Here is an 11,003-nt window from a genome sequence, read left to right on the forward strand (position 1 = left end):
ACTCACATAACATTTTGGGTTCTTGCGGAATCTTTTTGTCTTCTTAGAAGCGAACGCCAAACATTTAAGACCCAAAAAACATATGATTTTGATTTGGTCCATTGTGAGTTTATTACACATTAATCGTTAGTTGGACGGCACATGGATGGATTTGATTATTTTAGGCTTAATACCACGAAAAATCCCAAACTTGTACACCTGTGATAAATTTACCCAAAACTATTTTTTTGACCATAAGAAGTTCCAAACTGATACAGTTGTGACAATTTATCATAAACTGGTATACATATAACAAATTTACTCTCTATCGGTTTTCCTTAATTGAAGCGTCAAATTGTTGAGTTGGATGATACGTAGCAGTTCATGGATGTACCATTTTGGGATTTTTACCATCTGTTTGTCACAAGTGTATCAATTTTGAATTTTTCATGGTACTAACTCAATTTAACGGAGGGTGAATTTGTCACGGGTGTATCAGTTTGAGATTTTTTGTGGCAAAAAAATTTAGTTTAGGGTAAATTTGTCACAAATATGCCGGTTTAAGGTTTTTGATGGTTAACAAAATAGTTTGGGGTAAATTTGTTACGTGTGTATCGGTTTGGGGTTTTTATGGTTAAAAAAATAGTTTTGAGCAAATTTGTTATGAGTGTACTAGTTTGAGGTTTTTCATAGTATTAATCCATTATTTTACTATCTCTAAGTACACCCGAGCGCACGAAAAGGTATTGTTTTGCAAGCCGAAGGCCCGAGAGCCCAAAAGACAAGAGCCGTAGGAAGTGAACCGGACCGGAGAGAGAGAAAACCCAGATAGGAATATGGCTATCCCGATAACCAAACACCCTCCGACCTTTTAACCGACTTCACCCGCCGTCGGGGGGAAGAGACTAAAACCCTTCGCCTCCACGCACGGGCGATCCCGCCGAGCAGCAGCAACAAGAAGAAGAAGAAGAAGAAGAAGAGGGAGAAGGAGAAGAAAGGGAAGATGGCGTATCAAGGAGGAGACCTGAAGTCGACCTCCATAAATGGAGTGAAGCTTTACTCAGTCTCCTCTCAGCAGCGCTCTCTCGCCACCTGGCTCCCTCCCAAGAAGCTCCGCACTCTTCGCAAAGACAAGAGTATGCCCATCTCTTCATTATCTTGCCCTTTTCCTTTTAGGCTTCGCCTACTTTGTATTGGCAAGAGAATTCGGATTTTGTTACTTCAATCGTATTGTGATGGGTGGGCGAGGCACATAAGATGGTGATTGTAATGAGAGCTGCATTTAGTATGAAGCAGCAGGTTTTTGGTGTGATATCCTGCTCAGGTGACCGTGTGCGCTGAATTGGCGGAATGTAATTAACATGCTAATATGAAGGATTGGCCTGGAGGTCGGCTAAGCTGTGTTCTTCGTAGTCTAACTTCACTCCATTTGTGTGATCAGATTATATGCAAAGGGTGGAGTTGATACAGGACTTGAGGTTTGAAACTGCGACAACAAGGATTAAAGCAACCCCCGACGGGGAGTTTCTTCTTGCATCAGGTTATCTCACTGTTTCTTTCATTAACTACTTCTTCAAGGGAAGAAAAATCGAAATATTGTGAGAGGTATGGGACTTGATGAATCTCGGATGTATTACTGCGAAACAGGTATCTATCCACCTCAGATGAAAGTATATGAGCTAAGAGAATTGGCTTTGAAGTTTGAAAGACACCTGGATTCAGAGATAATTGATTTCGAGGTGCTTTTCCCATCCATCATATGCTAACTCTTGAACTGGTGAATTATTGTGCTTGTTGCGATGTCTCTTGCTATCTTTAGATCCTTCGCAATCGGCTTTTATGGGTGACAGTGTTCCAAAAACTCAAATTTCTGCATGTTGTGCAATATGGATGTCAAATGAATTGTCTACTTAAAGGAAGTACTTTTTGGAAGTTTGCCATCTTTTATTGGATTGCTACTGTGCAAGTTCATAGTCAATATTCTGTTTGGTCTCTTTCTGTGGATTGTTTTCTAGTTGACATAGTCAAGGGAATGCTATCCCATATGACACTCTATGAGCTTGATAAAGTAAACTTTTGAACAGTATCTATTATCGCAACCCTGATGCTGAAGCTGTGAGTTTCTTTCATAATTCATTTGTGGTATTTGGATTTTTACCTCGAGTTATAAGAAGAATCATGGATCTATGAAAAGTAACGTATGGTGAAGTTCTTTGTTAACATATGTTGTAGTTCTCTGACTTGTAAGGGTTCATTTATGGTATATTTGCCTGAGTAGAAGGATAAGAAGGATGATGGCATCTTAGCCATCCGTGTGACAATAGTTTGTACAGTGGAAAGTTGTAATTATTCCACTTTGCTCTGTTGAATTTAATGTTTGAAATTATTTAGATTTTAGGTGGCGGTACATACTATTTGAACAAGTTTTCATGTTGTGCAAACATTGTGTTATATTGCCTAGGTTTTGGGTGATGACTACTCTAAGCTCGCTTTCTTATGTGCGGATCGTTCTGTCTGTTTACATGCTAAGTATGGAAAACACTACAGCCTACGAATTCCGAGGTACTTCTTCAGTTCTTTACTAATACGATGGTTTATAATTTCCGAGAGTTGCTATTTGATGACCCTCGATTATCCACATTTTATATTTGTAGCATCATGATGATTCCATTCTCTTAAGTCTTATACATTTAGTTTGTAAAATTAATGCAAAGAACCTTTGTTGACATTTCGGACTCACTTTTAGGCCCCTGCCTTCACTAGGACAGACTTGGACCAAACACAGACCTGTCCCCTGAGTCTTCTTTCAACATTTTCAATGTTTCCTTTTTCTGAAGTTCTTCAGAATGCTGATATCCCTTTGATTTAGAAGGAGACATCATAATCTGTCTTGCTGCTTTTGTTCTTGCCGATTCCATGAGTTTTGGCGTCTTCTGTTTGTAGCAAATTTGCATTGTATATTTTGATGTGGTTGATTGGGACTACTTACTTTCTGAAGATAACATACCAAACATCTGGGGCTGCCTCACTAGTTTTCATATTCATCCTGACTGGAACACTTGTGCCTTTCCGGAAATTGTTTTTTCCTCCATTGAGAAATAGATTATGTGTGTTTTAAGCCTCATCTGGAGAATTTCATATAACAGATTGTTTACCTTGTATGTTCCAATGCAGGATAATTTTTTGAGATTAGTTGCATTTTATTGGAAGAGAATATCTATACCTTTTAGGCTATTACTATTGGTGCAATGACGTTCTGGTTTTCGCGAATCATTTAAAGTCATCTGTCTGGGCGTGTTATTTGCAGGATGGGAAGGGATATGGCATATGATTGCTGGTCGTGTGACTTGCTATGTGCTGCATCTTCTCCTGATTTGTACAGAATAAATTTAGAACAGGTTCTTGTGTAATTCTTCTTGGGCTATTATGAGTTACGGAATTCTTTTTCTTTTTATTGTTTGTAGTTACTTGTTGTCCAACTATAGTTTGAGAGATGGGAAGTTTTTATTTTTCAACTATAGTTTCGGAGCGGGTTGGATGAAATGGCGCAGTGCATCAAGGTTTTTGTGTGATCGCAAAATCCCTCTTAGGCTAAAAGCAAAATTTTATAGGACAACAATAAGGCCTGCAATGCTATACGGAGTTGAATGTTGGCCAGCACAAAGGCAACATGAGCATAAAGTGGGAGTAGCGGAAATGAGGATGTTAAGGTGGATGTGTGGTCATACAAGGATGGATAAGATAAGAAATGAAGATATTCTACGAAAAGTTGGAGTAGTACCGGTGGTAGAAAAGATGAGAGAATGTAGATTGAGATGGTTTGGGCATATTCTTCGAAGTTCCTTATATGCTCCGGTAACAACTCCGGTAACAATAGAAGTTTGTTACAGAGAGCATGACATGAAGGAAGGAAGAGTGGAGGAAAGTTATTAGCATTGTGGAGAGGCAGAATTCCTATGTTCCCGACTGTCTTTTTTAGTCCTTTTTCCCTATACATATTTATATATTTTTATTTTTATATATGTATATTTAGTTTTTTATAATTATCTCTTTTCCCCCAATCAGTCTTGCTTTTATTTTATTTATTTTTGGGTTCATTAGCTGCCGACCCCAACTAGTTTGGGATAAAGGTGATGTTGATATTGATGTTGAAATCTTGGCCAAGCCTATGCTTAAATGATGTAACTGCAAGTGTGCATGACTTTCTTGTTTTTGTGTGTGGGACCTTTGTGTGGAAGAAAGGAATTCAATGCATTTTTCCAGTTAAGAGTTCTATTAAAACTTGGAAAAATTATCTTCTACTCACAAGTTATGATAATTTATCCATGCAATGATAAATCTCTAGGGAGCTTTCTTACTTCTGAGGAGCTCATGCATGATGAACAAACCCAACCCCCCACAACAAAAAAAGGAAAAAAAGAGAAGAATAGGATAATTGATTTAACATTTCCTTTTCCTGGCGATTATTTTTTCTTGTATTTGAGATGGATACATTGGAAATATTCTTCTCAAATACGGGGGGCAATTTTATTCCTAAATAATGATTTTAATTTCTGGCTTTTTCTTGGCAGGGACGATTTCTCTCCTCTCTTAGCACTCAATCGCCAGCACTGAATGTAGTTTCTCGAAGGTTGATACAGTAACATGTAACTTAAACTAATATTTCCATGTAGTTATTGAATTTACACATGGTACAATGTGCTGTGGAATTGACAAGGATGTTTTCTGCCTCAGCAAGCTTCATGGTCTTGTTGCATGTGGTGGCGAAGATGGTGCTCTCGAATGTTTTGACTTGAGAATGAGATCTTCTGTTGGTAGGATAAATGCAGTTGCACCTACTGGAGACATTGACTCAGTAAGCCTGCTGCACAGTTCTTAAATGCTTATCTACACCTTTTCAACGTGGAGCTGAAAATGAAACATTGATATGTGGGGGAGTTCTTTCTTTAGTGCCAAATGCATGCAGAAGCACCTGCGTCAATGTGTTTTCATCTCACGGAGAGGTGAAGTTTTCTCATTTTCTTGCCTGACTCGTAGGAGGTCACTGCTGTGGAATTTGATGGAGATGGGGGCTTCTTGATGGCTGTTGGAAGTAGCGCAGGCAAGGTATGATGCCATTCTTACGATATGTGGCCAAACAGGCCTTTCCAAAATCCACCTTTTTGAAGCACTTGCTACTGAATTTTGAAATCATTTGCTGTGCTCAAGCTCATAAATATTTTTCTCGTGAAACTTCTGTTATTACGTTCAGACATTAAGCACCGGAAAGAACATACTGGCATCGCACATTGCACCTTCCATAAAGTTTGTGAATTTGGTCATTGTCAAGAAACAGGATTGTTTTCAGTGTGGTTAATGAGGCCGAGACAGCTTCGGATGGTAAGGAGGGCGATTTTAGATTTCTTTTCAGAGGCCTTTTATCTGTAGACTGTTGAGTTACTAAATCACACAGGCTTACCAAATTTAATATTTCAAGTAGAGCTAATCTTACTTACTTGATAGTAGGAAATATCATAAAAAGGGACCAATGATTGTTTGACCTCATGAAAGACTCTAAGAGGTTGGAAGAGAGTCATCCTGGGGGCTATTTTGCTGGTGTTTACAGCGTATAGGCACCAAATATTTAAATGGTGTACTGAGGGTCAAAGTAAAAAAGAGTCGATCCAGTCTGATTATCAAATCATGTTCAGTAAAGGTCTATGATCACATTCATGCTCACTTTCTTCTGGACAATTTGGTACGAAGATCTTGTTAGTGATGGATATTTTGTGAATTCCTGAGTTTGCAACATTCACCTTGTTTGGAGCCATACTCGAATTATACTGAGAGGTCAAAACTTATATTTACTGAAATACCAATCTAAATATGTTACTTATGATGCAGGTTATGATCTACGATTTGCGTTCCTCACTTCCCATACGAGTAAAGGATCACATGTGAGATTTCTCTTGGTTATTCAGATTATCAAGTTGTGCCCCTTTTTCGGTTTTGCCTTGGTTTGAAATGATCATTTTTTTCATTTTTTTGGATATCAAAAAGCAAAATGTTATGTTCGATATCAAAAAACAAAATGTTATGTTCTTATGCAGGTATGGCAGTGCAATATTGGATATTAAATGGCATCGTACTCTGAATTCTGAAAACCCAAAGTTGATTTCTACTGATAGCCATGTTGTCAGAATTTGGGACCCAGAGACGGTATGAGTTGTATCCATGAGAAGCTATGCTTCTTATTTTTTCCTTTCCGTACTTTCTTTGTATATGGTGCAAATCATTTAGGAATTCCAATGAGATCTCGTGAGAGCTTTGAATCAGTAAGCTGTTACTTGACTCTTCTTCATATAGATAGAGGAATTCCATATCCTGAAATCGCCTCTTGCGGGTGATATTTTTCAATACTGTTGCCGTTGCGGAAAGAATTTTCAGAATTTGTTCTTTGACAATACTCCCGTTGCAAGTTCATTTAAATTTTAACTGGTTTCTGGTGGATGTCAGGGTGATGGCATGACCAGCATTGAACCGACTGCTGGAACAATAAATGACATATGTGTGTTCAGGGACAGTGGACTTATGTTACTGGCCTTGGATTGCAGCCAAATACCCTCTTATTTTGTGCCTGCTCTTGGACCTGCTCCTAAGTGGTGTGCTTATCTTGAAAGCTTGACGGTCTGGTTCTAAAGTGTTATTTGCTTCTATTCTATTCTATTCTATCCTTGGTGAGTACTATAGTTTCATTCAAGATTTCCTTTTATAGGAGGAGCTTGAGGAGGGAGGCCAAACAACTATATATGACGACTTCAAATTTGTAACAAAAGAGGACCTTGAAAAGTTGAATTTGACAAACTTGATCGGGACAAACCTTCTAAGAGCTTATATGCATGGGTTTTTCATTGATCACCGGCTTTACAAGAGAGTGAGTCCGGCTCCCCTTTACAGCATTTGAATAGAACTGATGCATTGTTACTCTGATTTCATGTTCTAAAATGCTTTATTATGCTGGAACTTTACTTTTGGTCATTTACCATGGATCATAAAGGGGAAAATGTGCTCAATATTTGTTTGAGTGAAGTTTCACTTCCCATGTCATTTTAGCTTGACACCATCACCCCGTTTGTCTGTTTGCACGGGAACATGCATATATTGGTACTTGTCCACTTATGTTTATGGTGGTGGTCATTAGGGTTTACCCAGCCGTGTTGAGTTTATATATGCACAAAAAAATTATTCTGAAGAATTGTGCCTTATTTATAATTAGGTGGGAAAAGGAAATGAAACATCAATTATGCTGATGACAGAATTTTATTTGTTGATTACCATTAAACAATAGTGTTCTTGTATCTGATGTAGGGGATGTTCACCTTTTTATTGCTTATGACATGACGTCAGGATGTTTTACTTTATGCATGTATTGCAGTCTGTATTGCCTTCAATTATGCATTATGGGAGGAAAAAGACCCTACTTTTTAAGTTTCCTGGCATGTGATTGAGCATGTCTAGACTTTTGAATAATGAGCATATCATTATTGATAGAGATCTTTTGGAAGGAATATCAATGCGGCTCTTTTTCTCAATATATTTTTGAAACTGCAGGCAAAGGCATTAGCAGATCCTTTTGCATATGATGCATATATAGAGCAGAGAAAGAAAGATAAGTTGGAAGCTGAACGTGCCTCTCGGATCACGGTTAGTTAATGCAAGATTTCCTTGCTTGTTTGCATATATATATATCCTGCAGCTATTTAGCCTCATCTTAGCTTTGCATAAATGGGGATGACACAGCAGATTTGGCTCCAGAAGTTGTTGGAAGCTTTTGGAAGTGTAATTAGTTTGACTTGGGCAAATGCTTCTGGCAAATGCTTCCTAGTCGGCCATTACCTTTGAGTAGTAATCATTTAATCTAATTGATTATTCATTTTCTTGCAGATCAAAAGAAAATTACCTAAAGTTAACAGGGTTCTTGCTGCTCGTCTCCTTGAGAATGATGAAGCTGAAAACGAGAATAAAGAAAGTGATGACAATGAGATTAAGAAGAAATCGAAGAAGAAGAAAGGACTCAACAGTGAAGTTTTTAAAGACGATCGATTTGCAGCCATGTTTGAAAATAAGGTAAAGAGAAAACCTCACACACCATAGTGTGCTAAAGGGCTTAGCTGGTGCTGAGGCTCTTGCTTTGCTTTCCCATGCTGGCACCCAACTTACTTTGGTTGATTCTGCATGGTCTGATGCTATTCTTAGGAGGATAAGTAGTGTACATATCCTCTTATTTCAATGTGTGTGTGGATATGTACATATATTTTTAGAAGTTGCCAATGGCTAGGTCTAGTGTCGTCGTCTTAGAGTTGCAAACTCTTAGGATGTTAGGTTTCAATACTTGTGGTTTGGTTATTTTAGTTGTGTGCTTATTGAAATCCGACATACTTTTGATTTTTGTCCACAGGACTATCAAATTGATGAAGAATCACAAGAGTACATTTCCTTACATCCAATGTCTTCCCAGAAGCAACCATCATTGGTTGAGGAGCATTTTGAGCCTGTGGAGGATGATGATGTTTCAGATTATTCTGATGCCTCTGCTGAGTCTCAGGCATCAGAGGAAGAGCCTGATTTTGATGAGGATAGAAGCAAAAAGAAGTCTCATGTTCCAAGGTAAATTTTTGCCACAGCCAATTATGGATGATGTGGTGGACAGTGCCTGTTACCTTGCAGAAAATTGGGGCGAAATCAATTTTTCCGTTGTAACTGGTGTGGGTCTTATTGATGAGATCCTATGGATTTCTGTGGCATGCATGTGTGTTTATGAATCCGCAGGCTTAAAAAAACGCTGGAAGTGAAGGGTGGATTCATTGGATTAATCCTCTGGGATAGATGAGATTTGCTTTTTTATTATTATATATATTTATGGCTAATATTTTCCTTTTGATGAATTGTAGATTATATGAAGTTAAGGACGAGCGTCATGCAGAGGCATTTTTTAACCGCGTGTCACTAGCAAAGGAGGACTCTCTTCCTTTGGGAGAGAGGGTGGCGGCTCTCCAACATGGCCAGCGCGCTCCTGGTGCTCCAAATGATGTAAGATTGGGACCAGGAGGGTCGAGGGAAATATCCTTTATTTCCAGAAGCTCAGCCAAGTACGTAGAAGACGTGGACGACAGAGATGGCCATCGTGAAAAGAGGAGGGGAATCCAATCACTAGGGTTGAAGTCGGATACACGAGGCTTTACCGGCAGAGGGAGAGGACCCCGCGGGAGAGGAAGAGGACCCCGGGGGAGAGGAAGATGAGGTCGCTGGTAATTCACACTGTGGTTTCGCCTTGTATCTTTCTTTTTTCTTTTTGTATTATGTAGCATTCTAAATTAGTTGACGAGGCATACGCGAGGCCTGGTTACTGAAATTGCGGTGCCTATTCTTTTTTGACTCATTGGATAGAGGATTGCTCTAGGATCTGGATGCTCTGTGAGTTCAATCTTCTCCTGTTTGGGGGCATTGTAAGGTAATGCAGTTTCATGTGAGAGAGTAGTGGTTGGCCCCAAGAGGACCTACATTTCTCAAACGCAATTTTGTTTTTGGTTGCGCTCAAACTCAGCTTTTGTTTTATGTTTAGACTAAAGTGCAATTTCTATGGAGTCCTGACACGGGAAGGTTATAGTGCATCATGGGTATGAATAAGGCTTGTCATATTCACGAATATAGTGTATGTACTAAACTGAATCTGGACCATTGAGGGTAGGGGGGAATTACTGGATATGTATTCATTATGTCCTTTTTTGTCATTATTATTTAATATAAGGGTATTATTGGAATGGTAAATTGAGACAAAATCCAGTGTTTGACTTAGGGCCTGTTTGGTTCGGTTTTGGGAAAATGTTCCTCGGTAAATGCAAATACCTTTAGATTAAAGTAGATTTTCGAAATGCAAATAGTGTTTGGTAAAGTATATTTTAAAAACGTATTGGAAAGTAACTTTGACGTAAATGCCGTTTAGAAAAAAATATCCTTTGTAAATAATTCAATTTTTTAGTTATTTTTTATTTTTTAATTACTTTCTTTGATTTTTTTTCTCCTTTTTTTTTTTCCTTCTTCCTTCTTTAATTTCTTCCCAGTCGGTCGCCGGCCACGACGACGACCGGCCACATGCCATACTTGGCCTCGCCTCGACCATGCTAGATATGGTGAGGCGAGCCTCGCTCGCTCTCTCGAGGCCAAGGCTCTCGTCATCGAGGTTCACAGCAGCAGAAGCAAGGACTCATGAAAACAATTCCATATCTCGAGCCCCCTCTTAGTCCTCGAGAGTAGCAGCTCCTGCTCGATCGAGAACAAGCTCGGGCCACACAGGTGAGATCTAGCGTTGTCGAGGCTTGCGTCACCAAGATCCAGCAGCTCCTCCTTGCGTCGCCGAGCTCGCCGGCCCGCATGTCATGGTCAATCCTTAAGTAGCCGCTGTCGCCAATGTTTGCGGTCGGCCGATGCGTGGCGAAGGGAAGGGTCCATTAAGCCATTTTTCGCCTCAACCCCCTACATATGAATAGGGGTACTTTACGAATAGGGGGTAATTGCTTCACACCTGATTGAGTTGATGTTAGGTGGAACCCTGAACTCCATAGTTCTTTTGGAATGAATACACCACGCGGAAGGGGTCTAACCTAGCTTCGGATACCACTTCCCCTCCGGATCGCTAGACCACGGACTTGAGACCATAATCCCTTGAATTCTTTGAATTCGTGATCGTAGTTCCCAATTTTCTAACTAGAAAACGGTCTCTGTCAGCCTTACCAGCTTTTCGAGATGAGCAAAAAACCGAATCAATCTTTTTACCCCCCTCAGCTATCCCTTCCCCGCCTTCGTTTAGCAGTGAACTCAAGGATGGCCTTTATGTATGAGCCGAAAAGGGGGTATCTATGGATACCAACCAAACTAGCTATTCAGGGAAGGTGGGTAAGTATAAAGGAAAAACTGATATGTTGCCTTGATCTTTTTTTGTCTCGAACCCATACTCCTATAATAATGGTAGAGTAAGGGGTACCCCC

At 39.5% G+C, this 11,003-nt stretch overlaps 1 protein-coding gene across 2 annotated transcripts; it reads left to right on the plus strand.

Moving 5' to 3' along the window:
* Positions 1-835: 835 nt before the first annotated feature.
* LOC115748488 (nucleolar protein 10) lies at positions 836-9,384 on the plus strand. 2 transcript variants are annotated; one of them, XM_030684989.2, is made up of 17 exons: positions 836-945; positions 979-1,115; positions 1,421-1,519; positions 1,627-1,718; positions 2,441-2,541; positions 3,287-3,377; positions 4,551-4,609; positions 4,714-4,834; positions 5,017-5,085; positions 5,863-5,915; positions 6,069-6,177; positions 6,475-6,645; positions 6,734-6,892; positions 7,570-7,662; positions 7,903-8,085; positions 8,417-8,625; positions 8,910-9,384. In XM_030684989.2, the coding sequence occupies exons 2-17, from the start codon at positions 983-985 to the stop codon at positions 9,256-9,258; spliced, it is 2,091 nt and encodes a 696-aa protein (XP_030540849.1). In that variant the 5' UTR covers positions 836-945; positions 979-982; the 3' UTR covers positions 9,259-9,384. The 2 variants fall into 2 exon arrangements, with proteins under 2 accessions (XP_030540849.1, XP_048136113.1); XM_048280156.1 differs by having other exon boundaries at positions 881-948.
* Positions 9,385-11,003: the final 1,619 nt, after the last annotated feature.

This window comes from Rhodamnia argentea, chromosome 6 (genome assembly GCF_020921035.1).
Source record: "Rhodamnia argentea isolate NSW1041297 chromosome 6, ASM2092103v1, whole genome shotgun sequence".
NCBI lineage: Eukaryota > Viridiplantae > Streptophyta > Magnoliopsida > Myrtales > Myrtaceae > Rhodamnia > Rhodamnia argentea.

Excerpts from the sequence above, each read along its gene's own strand:
- LOC115748488 (XM_030684989.2), top strand. The coding sequence starts at position 983 with ATGGCGTATCAAGGAGGAGACCTGAAGTCGACCTCCATAAATGGAGTG. Across the intron at positions 3,378-4,550 it reads ACAGAATAAATTTAGAACAG|GGACGATTTCTCTCCTCTCT; the intron begins GTTCTTGTGTAA and ends TTTTCTTGGCAG. Across the intron at positions 6,646-6,733 it reads CTTATCTTGAAAGCTTGACG|GAGGAGCTTGAGGAGGGAGG; the intron begins GTCTGGTTCTAA and ends TTCCTTTTATAG.